Source organism: Notothenia rossii, assembly GCF_949606895.1.
Source record: "Notothenia rossii genome assembly, chromosome: 3".
Classification (NCBI taxonomy): domain Eukaryota; kingdom Metazoa; phylum Chordata; class Actinopteri; order Perciformes; family Nototheniidae; genus Notothenia; species Notothenia rossii.
In genome coordinates, this window is record NC_136901.1 from 56970420 (window position 1) to 56998223 (window position 27804).

Sequence of the window (27804 nt, forward strand, 5' to 3'; positions counted from 1 at the left end):
AAAGCCATGCCATGCTCCCCACAATGCAGTTCGGCGAAGATTCAAAATCTTCTACGTCACCCCATTCAAGTGAATGGGCGAAGCGTTGAAAGCATTTTTTGATGCCTGTAGTGTAGACGTAGTCTTTCTATCTTTATAGCCAATGGTGTAAAGTAACTAAGTTCATAAACTCAACAAGTACTATACTTGGGCACAATTTTGAGATACTTGTACTTTATTTAAGTATTTCAATGTTTTGCTACTTTGTTCTTCTACTCCACTACAGTTCAGAGGTACATGGTGTACTTCTACTCCCCTACATGTATTTAATACCTTTAGTTACTTTACAGATGTGGATGAATGATGTGAAATATAATCAAGTGTTAAATCAGACTTTAGTTCCACCTGGAGTAAATCCACAAGCAGTATACAAAGTACAGTACAGTATACAAAGTCATTCAAACTAGCTGCACCTTTACCAGCTTTGAGAACACTTTCATGATCAATCATTATAAAACATATCATATATATTATTCTGAAATGGACCAATCTGCACAATGACTACTTTTACTGTCGCTAAATCACTATATTTTGATGAGAATACTTTTCTACTTTCACTTGAGGAACATTTTGAATGCAGAACTTTTACTGTAACAGAGTATTCCTACACTCTGGCACTTCTACTTTTACTCAAGTACAAGATCTGAGTGCTTCTACTTTTACTCTACAAGATCTGTGTGCTTCTACTTTTACTCAAGTACAAGACCTGAGTGCTTCTACTTTTACTCAAGTACAATATATATATATATATACTCTTATTATAATTAGGGCCGGGACTCGATTAAAAAAATTTATCTAATTAATTACAGGCTTTGTAATGAATTAATCGCAATTAATCGCATTTTTAATCACATAGAAATATTTGAACTGAGAACAGTGAGAAGCAATTTTTTTCACATGGATTTTAGTATACCATTGAATAATGACTGAATACATAAGCTTAAGCAACAAAACATTGTTTATTTTTTTCAAGGTGGTACACTGGCCATAAAGTGTAGCAATAGCATATTTAGGAATATAGTACATTTCAGAGATTCAGGTAGCCTATAGGTAGGTAGACCTTCTGTAAACTATAACACTTTGTTTTTTAAGTAAAACACAATACTTTCAAGTACATTCAGAACATTGGAAACCCTGACTATTAGAAAACATCTCTCTGTTGCTTCAGAGGCCATAACAGACTTTGTTGATTTACCAACAGTTGATTTAAAAAATCTAATAAATGTCAGTCCAACTCTCTCAATAACCTTGGCCAAAACAATAAACAGTTCAACATAAAGTGCCAGTTGCACCAACAACATAATAAATAGTTCAACATAAAGTGTACTGTACCATTTAAAATAAAATTAAAAAGTGCCAGTGATTCACCTCAATCCCTCCTATTCTTCCAATATCCTGATGAAAAATAAAATCTCTCTGTTGCATAGGCCACTGTTTGATCAACGCGAATTGGGTGTGGGTCCTTGTACTCCGAGTCGGGCTAACGTCCACGCTAGCTTCCACGCTAGCTGCTATAGGTTTTGCATTGAGGTGATACTTGAGGCTTGATGTGCTGCGGTGATATGCAAATTCCTTTTTGCATAATTTGCAAACAACTTTGCTCTTATCGACGCTTCCATCCGTCCGTTTTTTAAAACAAAATGTCCCATCCACGGGGCCAACCAAAGCGGTCTCATCAGCTTCTTCGTTCGACTATTGTTCACTGTGGTTTTTTGTTGTCTGAAGTCATGAACGTTAGTTGGTGCTCCAGTATAATCGGTACCCCTGAAACTCATCCAGTGAGAAACGTTCCGCGGTACAAAAATAAGTGCGATTAAAATGAGTTAATTTTTTTAACGCGTTAATTTTTGTGTAATTAATTAATCTTAATTAACGCGTTAAAGTCCCGGCCCTAATATATATATATATACTTATACCACCTCTGTTTATAGCCTATGAAAAAAACTATTAGAAATAGAAGGCTAAAGCTAACGTTAGCAGATAGTGACAACATATGCTAGCTAGCTAGCTCAACGATTCCTTAAATAATATTGCCAAAGAAAAACGTTTCAGTTCACATCACGCTCTGCCGCTCCGACAGGGAGCTCTGCTCTGAACACCTGAATGGCCCGTTCTAACAGCTGATCCAGTCTGTGCCACAGGGAATCCGGACACACAGTTAATATTAACGAACGCACCCGTAGGTAATGTAGCTGCTGAAGCTAGACCATCATCTCGGAGCAGCAGAGCCTTATTATACATCCATGAGAGCAGAGCAGACAGGCTGGAAGACTCGAGCACACAGCTCGCACTTCATTATAATATATAAAAAAGAGGACCATGCGTGTCATGATGGCACATAACAGCTCACGGCCGCAGATTACTCCGGGTCCCAGACCCCCCATACCCCAAAAATATTTTTATTGCAGATCTACATGAAATGACATGAAATCACTGACAAATATGAATATACTGTATTCAACTTCATTAAAACGTTATTAACGTGCCTAAACTCAGTAATTCACAAAAAATATTTATATTTTAATGGAGCCTCGTCGGCAGATCAGGATCCCAAAGCGTAGCGGAGGGATCTTGATCTTGAAAAATAGTCCGTTGTTACCGTTTTTTAAACAGTCTGAATGAAACGGCAGCTCTCAGCTGTGTATTTACACAACTAATGGCCCATCAACCACAGCTCTCTCCCCCACTCCCCCTTGATCTTTCTTCTCCAGCAGCTAAATTAACTGTAGGTTACTCTGAGTGACAAGCTTACAGTAGACACAACACTGTCATTGCAAGTGACCCTCAGTTCGTTGACTTTTATGTTCAACTGCTAAATTCGTTACTGATAAAAAAGGGCTTCTACTGTACCTAATTACCTTAAAGACCCAGTGAAGTGCATGTTTTTGCACCAAAATGAAAAGGCAGTTTCATTCCTTACATATCATTGTGCCTGTTCATGGCTAAAATAATTTTTAATAATTCATAATTAATGAATTAATGAATTATTAATTTTGCCGTCTGAGCCTAACGGAAGTTGCAGACGATAGTGGCTGTGACGTCACAAGATGTACCCAGTTGCGATTGTAAACATGGCGGAGACTTTGGAAAGTGATACTAGTGTGAGAGAATTGATTGATTTGGACAGCTTTTCGGACAGGATAGATGAGGAAAGTGATCAATTTGGTGCACTTTGAGGGAAACATTAAGAGATTTATGGATACAGCTCTCAACACTCATATGAAACATATATTTCAATAATCAAAAAACATTGGAAGGATTTCTTAACCTATTTTATACAACTAATATTACATCAGGGTATATGCAGGAATCCTGAGGTCAAATTGAATACCTTTTAAGACCTTTTTTAAGACCCTTTCCATACATTTTAAGACCTCATCGCAACTTTGAGTTCTAACAGGTTACATTGGCGACACACTTTACCTCACATTTACTATATTGATTGTAAGATAGCAAAACTAAACAGAGTGCAGACAGACTACTGAAGCCTCCTTTCCACATGAACTTCAACCTCTCTGTGAAGGTCAGGTTTAATGCAGTATGCTGCTTTGTTGCTTCTGTACTCTTTCATTCCAGTAAAACTACTCAGAAACCATTAGAAACCAGTATTTGACCAATAAACAAAACAATTGACAAAACTTTGAACTATGAAATATATTAAACTTTGGTGAGCTTCAGCGGGGTAATGCCATAGGAGCTCCCTCACAAATACCCAGGGGTTAAATTGGGCTGGGGCTGTCCGGGGCTAGGCCCTGGCACATAGGACGATGCTCTGACGTCATCACCCTCACACATTTGTCATATGTTTACAAAAAACGATATATATGTTAAGACTTTTCTCGTTGTTAATATAGACTATATTTAGGGTCTATATGTGTTGACTTTACTTTAAAATAGCAGATCTCTGTGACCGGATATAGTTTGGCTTAGACCCCGGCCCCACGAGGACGCATACGGTAAAACGCATACGCAAACGCAAAAAAATATTCCGTTCACACGCATTTGATTCATTAATGTGTCCGTTCACACTAGACCGCTGGAAATGCTGGAAACGCTGTAGTACATATGCCAGGCCTGTAAGTGGCGCTGCTGCAGCCACAAAATACACCAAAAGCAGCGAAGAAGACCCCGGAGCATAGTTGCCTTTAGAGATGTCCCGATCCGATCACGTGATCGGGGATCGGAGCCGATCACGTGATTTTCAAAAGATCGGAATCGGGAGGAAAAAAATCGGGGATCGGGATTTAAAAAAAAATAAATGTTATAAATACTTTTAAAATGTTGTATTCAATGTTACAAAACAAAAATGACCATGTAAAAGTCTTAAAGTCATCCTGAGGCCTTAGTTTTGGTTTCAAATTACAGAACATCATGTATGTGTTGCTTCTTTGGGGCTTGTTTTCATAGACCTGGTTGCTTATTTCTCTCAAATCTGGCAACAGAGTGGGCAGGGCGCAGTGTCTAATTGTAGCAGTAAGCTAACGAGTACTGAAAGCTTTATTTTGTTTTGATCCAATGCTGCACAACTGAACTGATCCAATGCTGCTGTGAAAGAAAGAAGCTATATCCATGTTGGATAGAATATCCAATTTAAATAAGAAAAAATAACCTTAAGGGACAACTTGAATGCTTTTTTTTCTCTTAATGCATTGCATAAAGATCGGAAAAAATCGGTATCGGCAAATTGTCAAAATCAAATGATCGGAATCGGATCGGGAGCAAAAAAAGGTGATCGGGACATCCCTAGTTGCCATGGTTGCCCTTCTGTTTATTCTCCGCGGTGGACGACGTGTTCTCCTGCTGTATATCTCTCAGGTAGTCCACCAGCAGATGAAAAACACCCACCTCTCCGCCTCTTCCAAGGAACGAGGGAACCGTGCGGCAGAGTTTCCGTTAAAAAAAATGTTCCGCCGGTCAACATGTCCGTTAGAGTTGAAATCTTCCGTACAAAATTAGAAAAATGCCGATCAGAGGTCTTCTTTGTTATTTATTGAGCTTTAAAACAAATTGATGACGACTCTGTTCCCTGTATAATAATGTTTAATAAACGGTGCCTGCCTCTCTTTTCCTCCCCCTCTTCTGACAGCCCAGCAGCAGCAGGAGACGTTGGGAGAGGGAGGCGGGCTATTTAATCGTAATCAGAAAATGATCATATAGGGCACACACGGAGCCGTTGGACCCCCAGAGCGTTGCGTATGCCAGTCTACCCACCTTGGGACCTCCCCCCCCCCACAGAGCGGAGCAAGGCAACGAAAATTAAAATAAGAAGCAGCATTTTACGGCGCGCTATGGGGGCCGCCTTGAGGGGGTTTCCCGACATGTCGTTTCAGTAAATTAAAGGGTGTTTCATGTTGTCGTTGCTGTGGGACTTCTTAATACCTTGGAAAATGCCGTTTAATACTTTTTAATACTTTTTAAAAGCCTTAATTTTCGCTAAATTGATTTATCAACTTTTAATACTTTTTAAGACCCCGCGGACACCCTGTACATAGATGGAAATATTTGTTTACATAGATGACCAAACCCACTGAGATAACTTAGGCTACAGTTTACCTCCCTGAGCTGACGTTATCTCTCTCAGTCCCACAGGAGAGCACTCTCCGTCTCCTTATTGTTGAAACAGCTAATCTCCGTTAGCTCCGAGCTAGCACCAGATGCTAACAACAACCCTGTAACTCTGTCAGTCTCTCTTTCTCTCTCTCTCGAATCGACCAGTGGCCTTTATTTATCATGATCAATCAAAGAATCTACGAAACAATGACACCAGCCAGGCTCACCTTCATATTTTGGGAACAGAAACATCGCCACTTCGGCAGACTTGACATTACTACAGCCAGCGGCAATGCATCGTTTCCTCTGTGTTTTTCATCCCTCTTTCTTCACTGTCGCTTCCATTGTCAGGTTTTCTCGATTGGCAATCACTTCCAGTCGACTCCGACACACTTTCCAGGAAAATACTAGCTCAAAAACGTTGAGAAATTCGACTTTGAAAAAGAGAAAAAATGAACGGTGGTGAATGTAAACAGTGCGGCGGCGTCCATCTCATGAAGTCACGCAGTAGATCGCAAGCCACGCCCACGAAGGCGAAGGTCGACTGCAGATTTCCCCGGCAAATTCAAAACTCGTCAAATTCGTTGCTATTCCAACATCTTTTGATATGGGTTCCAATGGACAATTTTGGTCATTACTATACGTATTAGCATAACAGATCATGCACAGGTGCACACTTCACAGGGTCTTTAACACTAGAACCGCCAGAGGTTTTTGTATAGGCCTACCTAAAACCGTCATATCCTGCTATTAGAATGCAGTTTTTAACAACATAGGGTGCTACATAACACACTTTCAGGAAAAGTAACGGACTGGGAGACTTTAATATTTTATTGAAAAAAAGTTACATTGCACACACACAACACACATCACACAAATTGACCCGATTTGTGGTTCTAGTGTTAAATAAACTCACTAATTAATTAAACCAGTTCAATACGCATTATTCTTATCATTCTTTATGAGCGCAGAAATAGTCTTAAAATCAGATCTGTTTTTTAAATGAAATCTGACAGCAGGCAGTTAGCTCTGATCACCTATGATAAATGCGCCACACCTAATCGCTGGCCATTCAGCCACAGAGCTCCCTCTATACAAATCAAAGTGTAGAAGGTGTGAAAGCACCTATTGTTTTAAATAATGGTCGGAATGTGACCTGTGAGCCTTCTGAATTACCGTGGGACAGCACATTCTAAAACTAAAATGTCCAATCAATAAAGTAACATCTTATCTTATCTTAATAATATCTTCATATTAATAATCATAATAAATCATACAGTATGTGTCCGAAAGGGAGCAGAAGGAAGCAAACACAAAAATATACAAAAAATATACTGCATATTAATGCAAACGATTGTAAAGGTAAAAGTATGAGCATAACAAATAAAGAAGTGTAATGTAAACATTTACATTATTATTATGATTATTTAATATATAAAGACTATATATTATTGAATTACAAGATTAGATATACTTTAGTATAGTATCTAAAATATTGATGTGTTCAAATGCTCTTCAAAACACAACTGAAAGTCCATGAAACTTGTCTTTCTGTATTTGTGAATGAAGCGCCATCTCCTGGTTAAAACCTGAAATTGAAAATCTGGCAACGCCCTCTTGGAAAACAGTGGGAGGGCTTAACATTCCTCAATACTGGTTTTAGGCAGGTCGTAGGCAGGAAGCTGTAAGCTGGAGTCTGAAATGAAGTGCTACATCTGTATGGCTCTGGACAATCACAGAACGGCTGGTCGTCAGTGGGCCGTTGATGGCCGGTTCGGTTTGCTGACGGCCGGCACCGCCCTTTATTTTATTTTTTTAAGTTGCGCTGACAGGCGACAGAGGTTCACAGTTTCCCCGCAGCGAAACATATATATATATATATATATATATATTAAAAAGTACAATATAAGACAAGCTTTCAGGTGTAGGCCAAACTGTATTCCATACTTTTAGAATTAGCTGAGGGCCAATTCAAAATGAACAAAAAGCGTCAGTTGAACCCCGGGCCGTAGTTTGGACACCCCTGCATTAATGCATAGATAATTAATATTAATATTTTATCAGAAATGGGCAAATGTTCATAATGAGTACTTCGTAGTAGTATATTTTGATGCTAATACTTTTATACTTCTACTTGATAACTCGAGTATTGAGTATTCCTACACTCTGGTACTTCTAGTTTTACTCAAGTATAAGATGTGAGTACTTCCACCTCTGAATTGTTTGCTTGGACAATGATCTTATGGAGCTGTGAAATAAGTGTGTGATTGAGTGAGTGAGTGAGTGAGTGAGTGAGTGAGTGAGTGAGTGAGTGAGTGAGTGAGTGAGTGAGTGAGTGAGTGAGTGTGTGTGTGTGTGTGTGTGTGTGTGTGTGAGTGAGTGAGTGAGTGAGTGTGTGTGTGTGTGTGTGTGTGTGTTTTACCTCAGCGACAAAGACAATCATGAGGAGGTCTTGCTGCTGTGACGCGGTCAGGCTGTAGAACAGAGAGCTGAGAGTGCTGATCAGGTAGTTCTGCTTCTCACGCTTCACTGTGGGAATGCCCAGCACTATGGACACTGACATCACAAACACAATATCAGACTCAGCAACATTTTTTACGTTGTAAGATCAACATGATTTGATAGGAAAACTTAATAATGGTAATGGTTATATACGATACCTCCGCGGCGGCCCTGTCCCAGCAGCACATTAGGCAGCAGGCTGTCTGGGTGAAGTCTGAGGTGGGGCAGGTACAGGTAAATGTTAGGCTGAAGGAACATCTGGGGGACAGCATTTTTTGATTGCAGCCCAATTGTTTCTGTCCACAGGAAGGAGAGATTTGGATCACAGAGTCAGAATCTGAATTATTTTATTAGGCCCGCAACAAAGTTACAGCTAAAGTGACACATCAGATAAAAGGCAAGCAATAATAAAGTAGCTAGCAGGTTAAATATAGAGGAAAAGCACACATTTGAAATAACAATAATGCGCGAGTCCGAGTCGAGTCCACCACTCGAGTACTCCATCTCTGATTCTGTCTAAAGTGATATTAGTGCAAACGTTCCAGTCCCCCCCCCAGTATAACACACTCCCCCTGTACACTAGTGTAATAATAATAATAATAATGCATTTTATTTATATAGCGCTTTTCACGACTCAAAGACGCTTTACAATATGAGGGAGGGTAGACAAACAAGGACAGGCAAACAAGTAAGTATAGTAAAATAAATAAAAAGGCAGTCAAGAGGAAATTGATTGAGAGGAGGGGGGCTTATGGGTAGGCAGAGTTGAAAAGATGTGTTTTGAGGCGGGACTGAAAGACTGTGAGGGACTCAGAGTCACGGAGATCTTGGGGAAGGGAATTCCAGAGCCTAGGAGCTGCCACTGAGAAGGCTCTGTCCCCAAAGCTGCAGAGTGTGGATGTGGGAATGGATAGGAGTCCGGCTGCGGTGGATCTGAGGGACCGTGGGGGTTGATAAGGAGTGAGAAGGTTTGTGAGATAAGGGGGGGCCAAATGGTGGAGTGCTTTGTAGGTGAGGACCATCATTTTGTAATTGATGCGATGGGAGACAGGAAGCCAGTGGAGCTCTTTGAGGACTGGGCTGATGTGATGCCATGATTTGGTATGTGTGAGGAGACGTGCAGCTGCATTTTGAACCCGTTGGAGTCTGTTGAGGGATGTAGTGCTGATGCCGTAAAGAAGTGAGTTGCAGTAGTCAAGGCGGGAGGAAATGAAGGCATGGATTAGTCGTTCGGCTGCGGGGCGGGTGAGAGAGGGTAGGATTTTTGCAATATTGCGGAGGTGGAAAAATGAGGTTTTGACTGTTTGGCGGATGTGAGGTTCGAGGGAGAGGGTGGGGTCAAAGATTACGCCAAGGTTGCGTGCCTGATTGGAGGGGGAAACAATGGTGCCATCGATGGTGAGTGTTATGTTAGTGACCTTGCTGAGGGTGGATTTGGAGCCAATTAGGAGGAGTTCTGTTTTGTTGCTGTTCAGTTTGAGGAGGTTATGTAGCTGTAGTGTAGCTTGTCTTTTAATAACTGAAACACAGATACACATGCAGGGCCCTGATTGGATGCATAAACATTAATAAAAGTGAAAAAGAACATTAACAGTTGCCACTATCTCTGTGCTGGATACAATCTTAACATTTAGAGAGGGGGAGAAAAAAAACAGCTACTCCAGCACTAAGGTTTGAGCCATGACTGAGTACACATTTGAAATAACAATAATGCGCGAGTCCGAGTCGAGTCCACGACTCAGAGTACTCCATCTCTGATTCTGTCTAAAGTGATATTAGTGCAAACGTTCCAGTCCCCCCCCCAGTATAACACACTCCCCCTGTACACTAGTGTAGCTTGTCTTTTAATAACTGAAACACAGATACACATGCAGGGCCCTGATTGGGTGCATAAAAATTAATACAAGTGAAAAAGAACATTAACAGTTGCCACTATCTCTGTGCTGGATACAATCTTAACATTTAGAGAGGGGGAGAAAAAAAACAGCTACTCCAGCACTAAGGTTTGAGCCATGACTGAGTACATACTGAACCCCCCACCACATTCACCAGTCCGTCTCATTCAGGCTATCACTGTGCGTTTCCTGCAGAAATATCACATCTAATTTTTTCTGATTAAAGACCTCTAACACTAAAGCTATTTTCTGTGCACTTCTACCCCCATTAATTTTTAAACAAGCAACCCTTAAAGCCTGTATTAGAGGAAGGAGACAGAGAACAGGTAGAGACACTATGGACGCGCTCATGAACTGTCAACGGGGGGGTACACTGTTGACCTCTGTGGACTTCTTTCTTTCAGCGCAACTTAAATGCAGTGGCGGAGCCACGACATTTTCAGTGGGGTGGCCAGGATGGAACTAGTGATCATTTTGGTGTGGAATTGAAATCATTATTATATTAACATAAAAATACATCTCACTATAGAAAATAAGGGGTTATTTAAGGCACCTACAACACACCTCTACATTATTTGGGATTAAGTGGTGGAATAGATCAAATAATATTCAGTATATCTAACTATTTTTTTCCTATTCCCGCAGGCAAAGTATCAACGACGCTTACATTATACAAATGTAATGCAATATACGGACTGTTTAGCTTATGGTGATCAGCAGCAATATGAGCTCATTCTCTCAGTGTATCATCAGGAATACAGAGACACCCACACATCATTTAAATAAGAGTTTTTAAATTAAATGATAGGTTAAGAATAAACATCTTAAAGTAAATAACAATAAACAATAACCCTTAACCGTGTAAGGCCCCCGGTTGTAATTTTACAACATTACTTGAAGCTATCCTAAAAAAGTCAGTAAATGTTTTGTTTTTTTAAAAGACTACATTTACATAGTCAAAAGGTCCTTTTGTTCAGCCTCACAATGCTATTGGGTAGTAAATGTGTTTATAGGTCCTGCCTTCTGGCCATACGCGCTAAGGATTTTGGGCCCCATGGAAATATATCACATTGGGCCCCACCACCAGATCCAGGCCACGCCAACCAAGCACAATTGCTGTAACCACCTCCAGAACCCAACCCACTCATTTATGCTTTAAATAACTCTACCTTTAAAGGCTTGCATCTATCTTGTAGTCCAATACTAACTGCACAATATTTACTGACACTGAGCGGTGAAAATATAACACTTATGGGGGGACAGGGCTGCTAAGTCTAGAGATGGATCTGTTTGTCCTGGCACCAGGGGGAGGGGAACTGATTTAGTATGAATAGCTGCTAAAAATGTACCTGCATTTACTAAATGTCAGCTAAAAGAGGAGTGAAATTAAAAACCTGAATAGATATTAACAGTACTTAATGTCAGCTTAGTAACAAATAAACATAATTATTATTTACAATGGACTACGCGTAGCTAACAGACACATTTCCACCACTCATAGACCACACCCACCTTTCTTTGAAAAACTGGGTGACATACTGTCGACCTTTAGTCCCTCTCTCTTGTCTTTCTCTCCTTTCTTTTCTCTTTTGAAAGTCTGACTTTGTGAGTCGTTGAGACATGGCTCACACGTAAGTAGCCTACTCGCATCCCTGCTCCTAACATGCTCTCACTCTCTGCTAGAAAGTTTCTAGCAGAGAGTGAAACCGCTCAATGAACTACATCTCTGGTCCCGAACAACAGCACACGTCACCAAGATGGCCGTCACTACTGTCTTGCCAAACAAGGGATTGACTACCCTCACTATCACCACAATGAAACACATCCAGAAGAATGTCATGCAAAGCTGCCTGCCTGCCTTCCTTCAATTCTCCCTGAACTGCCTGATCTTTTTAATGTTCAATGTTAACCATTTGTGCAGATAGCATGAAGTAGAAAAGATCGCCGATGCTAATGTAGCGTTAGCGTTAGCATGTTTCCCCCGGGGGCATCCGTGCTTAAACTGTGTATTTTAGAATGATCACACCGGTGTGACAGTATCAAAGGGTTCACAAAATATGACTACTACTCTTATTATTTCACATTTTGGGTTACTTCATGTTACTTCATGTTAAGGCTAATAAAAATGACAAGGCTAAGGCTGTAATGCTAACTAACGTGCTTGCTACTAGTTAGTTAGCTAACTTGATCCAGCAACTCCTGGTCCTTTCATCAGACGGGAAGCGAAAGAACGATCAAGACCGCAGGTATGATTACAACCTGGTAAAAAGCACACAGGCATCTTGTTGAAGTTATCTTATCTTAGCTATCTTTAGTGGAGGAAAACAATTATGACATCAGTTATGACAGGGCTGCCAACATTTGAGTTCAGCTTGGAGTGAGATTTTTTTTGGTGAACCGAAAAAAGCAACGTTCATGTGTATTGAACATGTACAAAGGGTTTCCCATTAATGTACCGGGCGCTACAATGGACTCTTACAATGAAGGCTCGATAATCAGCTCACAGCATATAAAATGGCATAAAGGTGTAAGCAGAGGTAAAGTGCTATTTTATAAGTGGGGGGGGGTCCTCACCTCCGGGAGTCCGGGGGCAGGCTCCCCCGGGAAGATTTTTTTTTAAATATTTAAGTTAAATGCATCAACCTAGTGCATTTTGAGAGCAAAATGAATTTATGGATACATCTCTCAACATCCATATGAAACAGATTTTCTTTTTCTTTATGGATATTTTACAAATCACTCCCTTTTTAAACTGTATTCTTGTTTTACTGTCATAGTATTTCATAACTGTTTTTCATTTATTCTCATAAATGGTGACCAAACCGTTTGAGACCCAAACCTCACTGAGCTGTAGTTATTTCTCTCAGTCTGACAGCAGAGAGCTCTCACTCTCCTTGTTTTAGAAACAGCTTTTAATAACCGTTAGCACAGCTAGCTAACAACAACAATGCAAATAGTGAGTTTGGTAGAAATATACTGTATAATAGTAAAGTTATTGAAGATGATGCCATATTTATTGAAGATTTTACATTATAAATATTCCCCAAAATTATTCAAAAGCATATTCTTCAAAACTCTCTGCTGTATTATGACCACCAGGAGACTATTGATGTGTGTAGTGAGTTTGGTAGTAATAAGCTTTATAAAAGTGATTGAATATTATTGTATTCTCTTTTTTCGGAGTTGCACTTTGCAGACGGTCCCTGAGCACTCGTTTCTTCTCCGGGTGCGGATAGAGACCAATGTAATGCGTCCAGCTCGGAGGACGGCGCGTATTGGCTTTTTTTAATCAAAATGCGATAGCAGTTTGTTGTCAACCTTACCACGGTACTTAGGAGACGTCCTTTGTGTCTGAATAACGTTTTGTTCATGAGTTATTGATCCGTGAAATCCGAATCTCCCAATATCGTTCCAACTTTACTGAACTAAGCCAGAAGACCGTCTCATTTCGTAGACCGCTCAGTTTGCTGTTCCTTGACTTTATTTTTATATTTATATACATTTATTTTGGACGAAAACTTAGCGTGAGGAAAGGCAAGTGTGGCGTGAGTGCGTGAGATATGGGCTAATTGTGTGACTCTCACGCTCAATGCGTGATTGTTGGCAGCCCTGGTTATGACCAGTGTTGGGACTAACACGTTACTTTGTAACGCTTTGTAACGCATTACAAAGTACCGCGTTACTGTAACGCGATTACTTTGCGGTAGCTAATGGCGTTACTAGTTGCCTATTCCCATTAAGTAACGCCATTATAGTTACTGTGATTTAAATGGAATGCATTGATTGATTGAAATGGGTTATGTTACTGCGTTACATTATGTGATCCAACTGAACCAAATCTCCCTGCGGATGTAACTTACAGGCGTATACAGCGATGTCCTCTCACAGCACCATGGAAAAGTGAAAGTAACCAGAGAGGAGTGATGATTGGTTAACGCGGGGTAACATTTCAGGGTAAGCCAATCAGAGACAGAGTTGGGCGGGTCTTGCCTTATGGGGAAAATACAGACACGAACACTTGCTAATGCTAACACACACACACACACACACACGGCAACGCTCACCACCAGCACACACACACACAATGGCAGATGCAAGTATCAGCGAGAGCAGCAGTGCATTTACAACTTGGAAATATAACCATTATTTTCATTATATATTAAATTGGTGGGGATAAAGGACGCAAAAAAGATTACGGTAAAATATAAACTGTGTGCAGGACAGAAAGCATTGTCCACATCAAAAAACAGCAATACCAATCTCCTGAAGCACCTAACTAATGTACATGTGGGGAGTTGTCTTTTCTCTTACTGTGCCACAGAACACAAAAACTTGTATTTTTATTGTTATTATTTTTAAAGTAAAGTAACGTATTACTAGTTACTTTTATAATTTAGTAACTGATAAAGTAACTAGTTACTTTTGAGAGCAGTAACTACAACTATTGCGAGTTACTTTTTTAAAGTAACTCGCCCAACACTGGTTATGACATCCCTTATGCGACTCTGGGATTTGTAGTCTTTCTAGTTGCGTATTTTTCATTGTCTTATATTTCAACAGTTTTACGACAAACTGTGACTTTTTTACATGGAAATGATTTTTTAAGAATGACAAACATCATATGTGTAATTCATGGCATCTGTGGAAGCCGTGTAGTACTGTAAAAAGCACGACCAATCATTTTAGCGCCGGCTAAAATGATTGGATGGCCTACCTGCCTGTCAGCCTTCCATCTGTGCACAAACTTATCTCGTGCTCTCATTGGTCATGTGCTTCTTCGTGTGTGTTGGAGCAGGGACTCTGTAAGGAAGTAGCAGATTTCTTCCGGCTGTGTATTTTCAAATTCTAGCGCTGGTTTCTCCAAAATTACCTGCCCCACCTTTAAGCTATGAAAATCCTGATTGTATTAGTTGTTCACAGCAGGTCTCATGCAAAAAAGAAAAGTGCAGGTTTTTGGGGGACTAATATTGTATATCAATGACTTTTCTCGGTTGAACTGAACTGCCTCCTGCAAACCAGAACCCATCATATGCAGAGATGAAAGAAGTACTCAGATCTTGTACTTAAAAAGTAGCAATACCAGAGTGTAGGAACACTCGGATACAAATAAAAGTCCTGGATTCAAAATGTTACTCAAGTTAAAGTATAAAAGTATTATCATCAACATATAGTTAAAGTAGCGACAGTAAAAGTAGTCATTGTGCAGATTGGTCCATTTCAGAATAATATGATATGTTTTATAATGATTGATCATTAAAGTGTTGTCAAAGCTGGTAAAGGTGCAGCTAGTTTGAATGACTTTGTATACTGAAGGGTAGCTTGTGAATTTACTCCAGGTGGAATTGAAGTCTGATTTAAGACTTGATTATATTTCACATCATTCATCCACATCTGTAAAGTAACTAAAGGTATTCAATAAATGTAGTGGAGTAAAAGTACATGATTAGCCTCTGAATTCTAGTGAAGTAGAAGTACAAAGTTATATAGAATTTAAGTACTCATGTAAAGTACAAGTCCCCCAACATTTTAAGTAAGTACAGTACTTGATTAAATGTACTTAGTTACTTTACACCTCTGGTCACATGCTTGTTAATTTGAAGTGGAACAGCACCTGTGGAGTTGGCGGTGGATATATTACGGGGGGGTTGGGTGGAGTTGGTGGAGTTTGCGGCTCTGGACATGTTCTTCAGACGTTCCACGATGCTGCGGAGGTCCCGGCCCATCTGCCCGGCCCGCTCCTCAGCCGCCAGCAGACGCCGGTACAGGGTCTGCAGGTCCGGAGCCGCTGAGCCTGAGACATTAAATCACAACATTAACATCACAACATTAGCAAGAGCAATGACCTGATGCAAAGTTTCAACAAAACCCGATCAAGCTCAACAGCCCAATCGGAACCGTGCTAATCTTATACCCAGTGGTGGAATGTAACTAAGTACATTCACTCAAGTACTTAGCTAAAACATGTAGGTACTTTCCATGAGTTCATTCATTTTATGCTACTTTATACTTTTACTCCACTTCCTTTATTTTATAGATTTCGTTACTTTGCTGATTTAGACTATCAATACAAAATATAAATCAACTAAAACACTCAAATATAGTATTATAGGTTGAACTGCAGTAGTACTGTATATAAAGTGTTTTAAATTAACCCCGCCTTGAGCACATGCAACTTTGAAGTGATGAACATATTAATGTGTCAATAATTATAATATATTGTGGTGACAGTTACGGGACATAATTCACTGTGTCTTATAGTGTGTGTTGCACCACGGACGAGGGGAGCACTGTTGTCGTGGTTTTGCTAGCTTGAGAGCAGCAGCAAGCAGTTGTATGTATCCTGTCTGTTGTACTAAATGGAAAGTAAAGTATGGAATTCTATACTGAACACACCGCCTCTGACTCCCTTTTATCGGCTCTACACTGGTGACCCTGACGTTTTCGTGAAAGTTTCCGAAGACTCATTGAACATGGCTGATCGCAATGTTTTTGTAAAGCTGCCGGAGTTTTGGGAGCATGCCGCTGCGGCGTGGTTCACGTGGAGGCACACTTTGCCTCCACGTGTCCGTGACGGGGATGTTAAATATTTCCACCTGGTAGCAGCGATGGGAAGCTCCACGTCATCCAGGTTGGTGGGATTTATCGCAGACCCCCCGCACCATGGCAAATATGAGGCGATTAAGGCCCTTCTCCTTAAGACATTTAGCTTATCTGCTAAGGAGAGGGCCCGCCAGACTCTTGACATTCAAGGCCTAGGGGACAGCAAGCCATCTCAGCTGATGGAGAAAATGCTGAATCTGCTAGGGGGGGGAAGACCCTCTGGTTTTGTTCATGGAGACGTTCCTGCGCCACTTGCCTTCCCGGGTTCAGACGGCGCTAGCCAACACGTCCATTACGGAGCCCCGTGCATTGGCTGAAGAGGCCGACCTTTTTTTCTTGGCTACCCAGCAGCCTGGTGCAGAGGCGCTAGCTGTGACACTCAGCGCCCCCTCAACAGTTAAGAAGGCTTGGGGGAGGCTGGACGCGACAGTAACAAGCCGGCGGGCGGACACAGGAGAGTGTTTTTACCACGCGCGGTTCGGGGCCAGCGCGAAGAAGTGTGTCGCTCCCTGCAGCTACAAGCCTCCGGGAAACGGAGGAGCCAGCGCTCGGTAGTGACCCTGAGCGTTGGCGCCACGAGCAGGCTTCTCTTCGTCAGCGACAGAGTCTCAGGATGCTTGTTTCTGTGTGACACGGGAGCTCAACGGAGTGTAGTTCCTGCTTCGAGGGAAGAAGTCGCTCGTCGGGGACATGGACCGCGGTTGACGACGGCTAATGGTGGTCCCATTCGCATGTACGGCGTGAAGCCTATGTGTTTGTGTATTGGAGGACAGCGGTTCAACTGGGATTTTGTGACTGCAGACATTTATTTTCCCCTCCTCGGGGCAGACTTTTTATGTGCTCATGGACTCCTGGTGGACGTTAAATATAAACGCTTGGTTGATGCCTTGACGTTTTCCTCCCTCGTGTGTACTCTTGGCAAGGCAGCGTACGAAGGGCTGTCGGGCTCGCTGTCGGGAGCGGACATTTTTCTCAGGCTGTTGGCTGAATTTCCAGACCTGACGCAACCCACCTTCCCCGCGCTCACCACCAAGCATGGGGTGGAGCACCACATCACCACCGAGGGTCCCATAGTCCACGCCAGGGCCCGGCGGTTGAACCCTTCTAATCTTGCTGTAGCGAGGGCGGAGTTTTCAACCATGGAACGCCTGGGTATCATCCGTCGTTCTGACAGTCCTTGGGCTTCTCCTCTGCACGTCGTTTCCAAGCCGAACGGTGGTTGGCGCCCGTGTGGGGATTACAGCCACCTTGACGACACCACGACACCTGACCGCTACCTGGCGCGGCACATTCAAGACTTTTCAGCACATCTGGCCGGTACGTCGGTGTTTTGGAAAGTGGACCTGGTGCGTGGTTACAACCAGGTGCCCATGCATCCCCTGGACGTCCCTAAGACGGCAGTGATAACACTGTTTGGACTTTTCGAGTTCCTGCGGATGCCTTTTGGGCTCAAGAGCGTCGCCCAAACGTTCCAGCGCCTGATGGATACGGTGCTGCGGGACCTGCCGTTCATGCTCGTTTACCTGGACAACATACTCATCGCCAGCGATTCGGTAGAAGAGCACCTGTCACACCTCCGAGCCCTTTTTACGAGGTTTAGTCAACACGGGTTGATAATCAATCCTGCAAATTGCCAGTTCTGGGTTTTTGACATTGACTTCCACGGACACCGCATCACCAAGGGCGGTGCAGCTCCCCTGCCGGCGAATGTTGAGGCTGTGGCGGCATTTCCTCGCCCACTCACAGCCCGGTCGCTCCGTGAGTTCCTGCGGATGGTGACTTTCTACCACCGTTTCATCGCCCGGGCCGCCCACATTGTGCGGCCGCTGTATGAGGCTTTGAAGGGCATAACCCCCATCTAGGCGACCAATTGGACGGCGGAAGCTGAGTCTGGTTTTACAGAGGTCAAGACCACGTTGGCTCAGGCGGCTCTGTTGGCGCATCCATCATCCACGGCTCCCATCTCCATTGCCACAGACGGATCGGACTAGGCCGTTGGTACGGTGCACGAGCAGTGGTTGTAGGGCGCTTGGCAGCCGCTCGCCTTTTTCAGCCGTCAACTGACGCCCAGGGAACGCAGGTACAGCGCTTTTCACCGAGAGCTCCTTGGACTCTGGCTGGCCATGCGGCACTTCCGTTTTTTGCTGGAAGGTTGTGAGTTTACTGCGTTTTTCGACCAAAAACCGCTCACGTTCGCCCATGTCAAAAGTGGCTGAGCCTTGGTCTGCACGTCAGCAGCGGCAGCTGTCTTACATCTCAGAGTTCACCACAGACATTAAACACGTGGCTGGCAAATCGAACCTGGTTGCAGATTGCCTCTCCAGGGTCGTCATCGGGGTAGTCCAGTTGGGCCTGGATTATACCCGCATAGCGATGGACCAGGTCACGGACCCCGGCGTACAGGCCCTGAAGGAGGACGGCTTGGGGCTTCGCTTGGAGGACGTGGTTTTTGGTGACGCAGGTGTTACTTTCCTGTGCGACGTCTCTACAGGCCTGCCGCGGCCGGTCGTTCCCGCCAGTTGGAGACACGTCAACATCGACCATTACAGTCTTCTCAGGGCTTTTGTTACCACCTCACCATGGTAGACGAACCGTTGGCCGGAGGCGGTTCCTTTCGTGTCAACATCGGCGGCTGACATAGCCCGGGCTTTCATTGCAACGTGGGTGTGTCGGTTTGGCACCCCGTCAGACATTTCCTCGGACCGGGGTTCTCAGTTCACGTCCGAGCTCTGGAACGCTGTTGCGAGGGGTTTAGGGGTTAAGCTTCACAGGACTACAGCTTACCACCCCCAGGCTAACGGCTTATGTGAACGGTTCCATCGCTCCATGAAGGCGGCCCTCAAGGCCGGCGGCCCTCAAGGCCGGCGGCCCTCAGCGGACGGTAATTGGGTCGACAAGCTGCCTTGGGTGATGCTGGGCCTGAGGACCGCGTCTGAGGAGGATCTGCAGTGCTCCACGGCCGAAATGGTTTACGGCCAGCCGCTGTGGGTTCAGGGGGATTTCCTTCCCGAAGCATCGGCTCCCTGGTCGGCGACGGTCCAGCGGGCTTTACTGCAGGACGCCGCTGAGGCCTTTGCTCCGATCCCCACTGCTCGGCACGAAACTCAGGTGTCCCGGGTTTCCGTGGAGCTCCGCTCGGCAGGGCATGTGTTTATCCGACACGACGCGCATAGAGGCCCCCTGCAGCCCCTTTACGATGGGCCTTTCCGGGTCTTGGAACACGGGGCCAAGCACTTGGTGGTCGACTTGGGTGGCAGAACCGAGCACGTCTCGGTGGACCGGGTGAAGGCTCGACCTCCGCGACGGGGTCGCCCCCCGGCCTCGACCCCTGTCACAGAATTGTGGCCTGCGGCTCCGGTCCCATTTCTTCCAGCGGATGCCCCTTCAGAGGTCGCCTCCCCGGATCCCGTTCTTCGGAGTCGGGGTGGTCGGCTTGCCCTACATACTGTAACTTAATCAAATAATATGGTATGGATTTGGATAGACAACATGGCTAGCTTGGTTGGTTGAATTGAGTAATAAGATGTGCGGTACTGATTAAGGTTGTAACTGTAACAGTTTGTAACTACTGGTTGTAATGAACCAGACGAGAGACGGACGCATCCTTTCAGTAAATGTTGGCTGCTAATCAATATGTAAAAATAACACTTCGGATTTGTCTTCTATAATTATGTAACATTAGTTATGGTATCATCAGAAATGTGGTAAAGTAATATGATTAGAGAAGAGTCACTGGTCATCTAACACATGCTTAATAGCTCACCTAACACTATTAAAGACAGGTTAAAGAATGTAACATAATAAAAACTACCTAATATCGATAAGCAAAAACACTAGTTATATTATACAAATTATGTGACCCCTTGAGCTGCATAAACTAATAAGCAATCCAATTGAAATATAAATATCAAAGCTCATTCAAAAACTTTCCTGTCATTTATGTGATATGAATGGTTACTGTTGAAAGTGCAAATAAAAACAGTTTGAATAGTAAACAATTCCTCATTTTCTTCCAGATTCACCCAACTGTTTACAAGGGGGATACCCCCCTAACACCCCTTTGTGAAGGCCCTAATACATACAAGTGCACATTCTGCAGCAAGGTGGGGGACTATGGCCATATTGTTGCACATCTGCAGACCCATAGAAGAACGGCTGTTAAAAATGGAGGTATTTCTTAATCTAAATAAATGTTGCAGATCTTCCAAAATGTACAAATAGTTGACAAATTTTAGTTAGTCTAACCAATGAACTATTACTAACTAATATTATTCTAACGTGAATTTGAATACAGTTTACATTTTTATATTGCCTTAAGAATTAAGTCATTCGTAAACTGGATTTCTCTTTGTAGGATTCACAATGTACAGGTGCAATGGTGTGTTTTGCAAATCCTCGCATTTCCACTGCTGCTACTGTGGGGAGATCAGAACCCAGCCCACTATTCTGCTGAAACATGTTCAGAAGTGCGCAGGGGCAGCCTGCAGCGTTGGATCGCTTCGCCAGAGTAAGTGATGCACATGAACACACCAGAAGCAGTGGTCATAACCTTATTCCCCCTAAAGACAACTTAAACAAAACATGGGAAAAATGTATTATACAACTATACTGCTATAATGTAATCTATTCACTGTCTCCCCACCAGCCGCCACTGTCTCCTCCTCAGCCTCCACGGTAGCCGCCTCTGTCTCTTCCACAGCCGCCACGGTAGCTGCCGCCACGGTAGCCTCCTCCACAGCCTCCACGGTAGCCGCCACTGGCTCCTCCTCGGCCTCCACAGTAGCCGCCTCTGTCTCCTCCACAGCCGCCACGGTAGCCTCCTCCACAGCCTCCACGGTAGCCTCCTCCACAACCTCCACGGTAGCCTCCTCTGTCTCCTCTGTCTCCCCAGCCGACTACACCGTTGGCCCAGCAGCCTGCAGCATTGGATCGCTTCGCCAGAGTAAGTGATGCACATGAACATACCAGAAGCAGTGGTCATAACCATAGGCGGATTTTGCGGGGGGGAGGGGGGGCATTGCCCCCCCTGGTGGCTGAAATATGTTATAGCATTACTAAGTCTAAAACTGTTCCAATACAAATATTTCATATATATAAATATTTTAATAGATGTAATAAAATGATTGTTACAATACAAATCTGAATAATATCATGTTTTGTTTGAAATAATTTCATTTTTGAGCAGTCGCATCTTGTGACGTGTGTGTGTGTGTGTGACGTGTGAGGTTAAGGACAAAAGTTCCCTTGCTTTTTTTTGTATCCAAGTGATTCAGCTATTGTATTAGCAGTAATGGATATTCGGCGATTTTTAAAAACGTCCAATTTCGTCTTCAGCTTCAACAACAGAAGAGCCACCGACTGAGCCTAACTTTACCAACCAGCAGCCGTCACAATGTCAAGTGGCAGACACGCAAACGAGCAGCTCTGGATTAGCTAACGTTAGCCCCACAGCGGAGAGCTCTGGATTAGCAGGACCAGCTAACATTAACCCCACAGCAGGGAGACCACCGGCACCGGGGCCGTCAGTGGGTCATGATGATCTTGGGGAAAAACACAGCTGTCCCAAGCAGCCTACTTTATCCGATTTCCCCTCAAAAATGTTTGGGAAAACGAAACGATCATTTTCCACGTACTATTACAAGAACTATCCCTGGCTGGAATATTCAGTACGAATTGATGCCGTCTTCTGTTTTTCATGCTGCCACTTCCAGACTGACAGCGGTGTGGAGGATTCCTTTAGAAAGGGCCTGAGTGACTGGAAAAAACGAAGCAGCAAACTGGAGAAACATGCACAATCCCAGGCCCATCTGAACTGCATGGTTAAATGGGATAACTATAAAGTGACTGCATCTTCTGGATCTATTGCAGCAAAACTTTCCCGAAGCCACGAAGATTCTGTTGAGAAGAACAGATCTTATTTGTGCAAAATTGTTGATATTGTGAGGCTGTTGTCCAAACTCGGATTGCCTTTTCGTGGGCATCGGGAGGGAAGCGAGTCAGAGTCGCGTGGGAATTTTCTTGAGGTTTGTGGCTTTTTCTCCAAGTATGATTCTGCTTTTAAAAACATGCAGTCCAACTATTTCAATGCTACTAGCCCGGATTTCCAGGACGAAGTCATTGACTTCATTGAACTTAGTTCGTGCAGAAATTGTAGAGAAAGTGCAGGATACTGGATTTTTTTCTATAATTGCAGATGAGGCCAGGTCTTGCAAAACGGAACAATTATCAGTGTGTATCAGATATGCAGAGCAGCTTGAAATCAAGGAGCGTTTTTTGTGTTTTATTGATTGCTCAGCATCTCGCAACGCAGCTGGGATTGTGGAAGCAATAAACAAAGGACTTGAGATGTGTGGACTGAAACATATCCCAATTGTTGCCCAGAGTTACGATGGTGCCTCCGTCATGTCTGGTCACGTTTCTGGTGTGCAGCAGTGCATCAAAGAGACCCACCCATACGCAGTGTACGTGCACTGCATGGCACACAAACTAAATCTGGTGCTTGTGGAGTTTTGTACTGCTGTCAACTGCAGCGTGAAAACATTCCTGAACGTCATTGACAAACTCTACTCTGTATTTGCAGAGCCGTCAAACCATCATCGATTCATTGAAATGCAGAAATCACTGAATCTGAAAAAAACTGAAATAAGACAGCCAAGTGAGACAAGATGGGCGTACAAGTGGCGATCTGTGAATTCCGTTAAAACTCACTACTCTTCAATTACAGGGTGCCTGGGAGAAATGAGTGACGAGGGAGACAAGTGGTCTGTGGAGGCCAGTGGCCTTTATGCCCACATGACCAGAATGTCTTTCATTACATGTGTTATTGTATTTGAAGACATACTGCGTGTGATTCATGTTACGCACAAGGCCCTACAGTCCTCCAGCTGCACACTCTCCGACGCTGCAGCGCTTACCGACAACCTGAAGGCGCACTTCAAATCTCAGAGACAAGCAGCTACGTGGAGCAATATGTGGGGATCAGTGAAACAGTTCTGCCGGGACAACAACGTGCCACTACCTGGGGATGCAGATGTTGAGTGTCAGACTCCGGGTCCCCTTGCACCCAAAAGAAAACGGGTTACAAAACCCCCGACCTCCCTCGACAGTTTCCTGGTTACAACTACTTTGGGCCAAAGAGAAACTGATGAAAGTGGCGCACAAATGTCACAGAGTGATAGAGCTGGATTTCAGCAGCACCTCTATCTCCCTGTGCTGGACACCCTCATCAACGAACTAGACAGACGATTCACGGGAGAGTCCATAGAGCTGGCACGAGCATGTGGAGCAGTGTTTAAATGTGAGAAAAAAGGAATTGAACCTCTCGTACAAAAATACGCACAGCCGCTCAAAATTCACCCTCTCCTTCTTGGAGCAGAGATGGACCTTGTTAAAGCCTCTGCTGTCGCACCTGTTGCACTTGAGCATCTCCGAAAGACTGTTAAAAAGGAGAGCTATCCAAATCTATACAAGAAAAACCATCTTCCATCCCAATGCTTAGACCTCAAAAAGGGCATTTTTGCTGTTGGAAGAACATTTTCTGGGCTGAGAAACCCCATTCATGTACAGAAGTTCACCTGGGGAAACAGCCACCAAGTTGTTTGTGAGCTTGAAAATTGCAAGCAGGCATCAGAATTTTCCAGAAGAAGTAAATTATTAGGGTTTCAGTGTATTCATGTTAGGTCTCTGATATACTGTCCTACTTCATCCAAACCAGACGTCACACTGAAGGAGGAGGTTCTGTCAGATAAGGTTGGGAAGAAATGGATTTCTGACAACACAAAAAGAATGTGTCTAGTCAGAAAGGAGAAAGCTGAGTCTGAAAACAGCCCACTGAGTAAAGAGGTGACATTTTGCAGTGGCGCATCAAGAGTTTATGTGTCAGTACTTGAAACATGCACCTCATATTATTCGCGGTTAGGGAGAGTGTCTGTATGTTATGACATAAAAAGAAATACTTGGCAGTGTCCATGCTCAAAGCCAAAGAATTCCTGTGCTCATAAGTCCATAGCAAAATGGCACTTGAATCAGACCCGACCTGAACTCTTCCTAAAGGTCCGAAGTACAGACAGTGATGTGTTTGAGACCTTTGTTGAATCTGATCCTGAAGGCCACAGTACTGAGGACATTCTCTATCCACCTGAGGGAGCCGCTTTGACATCACTTGTTCTTTACTTGTTGGACCACAAGAAATTGCCAGCTGTTCTGTCAACGGATGCGTGTTCACCGCAGAACATGGAGACACTGCCAAAGCGCCTCATACCTCTTGAGAACTTTTGCACTGTTTGCCCAGGAAAAATTCCTCTGTCGGATCCTATGCCGATAACTCATAAAGCCAACATCGTGACATTCACTGGCATAGTAAAGGGTATGTTTAGTTTATGAATATATTAGTTCACGTGTGGGGACTCGCTTCCCTCATGGGGACAAATTGGGGTCCCGTTCCAGATCTCCAGCTGCAGAGAGTGCCGCAACCTGTACAAGGACTCGGAAGGCTACAGGGGATTTGGGCGCAGAGGACAACTCTTGGGGATGTACTCAGAAGATGATCTGGCAGGATTCTGCAGCATTGACTGTTTTTATGATGCTGGAGGCACCTTCCATGAAAATGGCTGATGGGGTTAGGCTTCCATTAGGCAAACATCTCTTGTTCTATTGTCTCTCAATAAAATGTTTATGTTCAATAAAATGTTTATGTTTAATGAAGACTTTCCTCTTTGTTTGTACTGTATATATTTTCCTTTGTACAATGTATTGGTATGTGCTATACATTTCATGTTTAGTATTTGATGTGTATTGTAATGTTTCAAAAATAACAAATACGTTAATTTAATTAATCTTACCACCAGACACAACATGAACAAATGAATGATACACATCAGGACAGTAACTTCAACTTCAGTATTTTAGGTGTACAGAAACCTCTACTCATGTTGTTAAATGATATACAGCAATATCTTCCATAAAATGTAGTTGATTGATTTGAATAATAATTACTACCACTGCACAAACAATAAAAAATGATATGCCTACAATTTATGAGTTTAATGTATCCTATGTTATGATAAACTATCAAATTGACTCTGTATTCATTATGATCTGTCAATAGGTCAATTAATTTGTCTTCTCTGTGGGTTGTATACTTTTCATTCTTTATGCAAATTAATTATAATTATTATTTTTCAAATTTGTTTATGATTCATTCAAAGCATTAAAATAAATGAGAAACAGAGCGTCATATACCTTTAAGAAATATGTGGGGGGCGGGACTCATAACCCTTTAGGATCCGCCCCTTATAGGATCCGCCCCCTATAGGATCCGCCCCCTATAGGATCCGACCCCTATAGGATCCGACCCCTATAGGATCCGCCCCCTTGCTGTGGTCTGCAAACAGACTCTATTGGGCCATCACGTTGTTTCCGAAAATAACCGAGTGACACGAGTAGATTTTAGCCGAGACCGGCGGAAAGTTTGTCTCAAAACTCCGTGTGTGTAAAAAGACGATCCACAAGGAGAGATTTGAGATCCACAAGCAGAGATTTTAGATCCACTAGCGCATTTTTGGTCGACAAATACAAAATGGATTCACAAATGCCTCATCAAAAGTTGTAAATGTTAAAGAGATATTCAAAGATCTTTTTTTTATTTGTAAAAATATTTTTGCGTATTAGCAGATCCGTTTTACATTTGCAAATGTATTTGTGAGTTTGCAAATATTTTAAATGCATTTGTGGAAGGTGTTTTACATTTACAAATCACATATTTACACACAAATTATTTGTATGTTCACACAAATATAAGCCCATACATTTGTCAAACTTGTTTTGTTTGTTTGTGGAGTTATGGCAGGAAATTAGCTCCATACACTGATAGCTCACCTTCATTACTGGGAATCGATATAATCCAAGATATGGACGCCAAACTGAGGATCGCCAAAACACATCCAAATCTGAAGGAGTAAAGTCTCATTTCATTTCTCAGCGGCGGTCCGTCCGTGTATGTGTTCCGACCTGCAGGTGCGGTGACAGCGGGCAGCAGGTGTGTGTGAGCGCGCGGGTAAAAAGCACCGAGTGACTCTACCCTATGCCAGCAACAAACAACACAAAGCATGCCTGTCTTCACACCTCTCTTCCTGTGGGCAGTACATGTGAACTTTCCAACGATGAATAAGGATTCTGTCACTGTGCATAACACCTGTTGCAGGACCCACTTCCAGGTGCTAACGCTGAATGAAGGAGTGCAACAGCGACTCCAGCTGGTAGAATATTGATTGATTGATTGAAAAGTTTATTAACAGCTTGTATATTGGGTACAGTACAGTACAGCTCAAAACATACAATTGTTAAGGGGATGCAGACCAGAGAAAGACTTTCGTCTTGTTTACATCAGGGTCCCCCATTTCCAATTCATCATATCATTTAAGACATATAAGACATATTTGACATACAGATGGCTTATTTACAATTTGCATACAGGTGTTTTTTTACATACAGATGGCTTATTTACAAATTTCATTTTAGATTTCGTTCTAATACATCCTAACCGGACATTTAAGACATACCAAGTCTACAGATATACAGTTAGTAACAGAGTCTAAAATCAGAAAATAAGAGAAGGCTTCAGCACGAACACAAATAATGATTGAAATCCATTGATCCAATTCTCATTTTGTTTTGTTGTATTGTGTGGTAGCCTACATAGGCCTAGCTGTTTTTAGCCTAAAAGCCTTGGTGGGTAGTAACGTTAGCCTACTTATTTTATCAAGAGTAGGCTACTTCGAGTTATTGGATAAAAGTCACATTATAGAAATAATTAGGTTACCTGTGTCCTGTGTGTGTAACGCAACAACTTCCCTCGCTCATTAATAGTATAATAACCATAATTCACTTGTTTAAACATGAGAAACAATGACGACGTGCATGTAATTATTATTGAACTCTCCTTAATTAACTATATGGGGATGTAGCTCAGTGGTAGAGCGCATGCTTTGCATGTATGAGGCCCCGGGTTCAATCCCCGGTATCTCCATGGTTTTTCATTACTTTCTGTTTTCCTAGCAGATTGCATTATTTAACTATCGGCTATCAGTCAGAAAAATAACAAAATGTACGGCAAGTACCTGCTCGGTGTAAAATACATTGCGTCGCTGCTTTTAGGGTAATCTGCCTAGTAATAGCTACAAATGTTCTACTTTGTTAGAGGCATGTGCAAGGCAATGCA

General features: G+C 43.0%; 1 protein-coding gene across 6 annotated transcripts in view; it reads right to left on the reverse strand.

The window, feature by feature from the left end:
- The window catches only part of LOC307032568 (alpha-1,3-mannosyl-glycoprotein 4-beta-N-acetylglucosaminyltransferase B-like), a gene marked incomplete at its 3' end in the record, with an annotated part of 85983 nt that extends 59197 nt beyond the window's left edge, over window positions 1-26786 (reverse strand). For all 6 annotated transcript variants that reach the window (XR_013806302.1, XR_013806303.1, XM_079670646.1 and 3 more), the window contains exons 1-4: window positions 26463-26786; window positions 15598-15777; window positions 8250-8387; window positions 8012-8145 (exon numbers count right to left, since the gene is read on the reverse strand). Coding sequence is in view for 4 of the 6 variants with exons in the window: in XM_079670646.1 (XP_079526772.1) it covers window positions 8012-8145; window positions 8250-8387; window positions 15598-15777; window positions 26463-26694 (684 nt within the window). The remainder of the gene's footprint in view (window positions 1-8011; window positions 8146-8249; window positions 8388-15597; window positions 15778-26462) is intronic.
- Between the last annotated feature and the right edge of the window lie 1018 nt (window positions 26787-27804).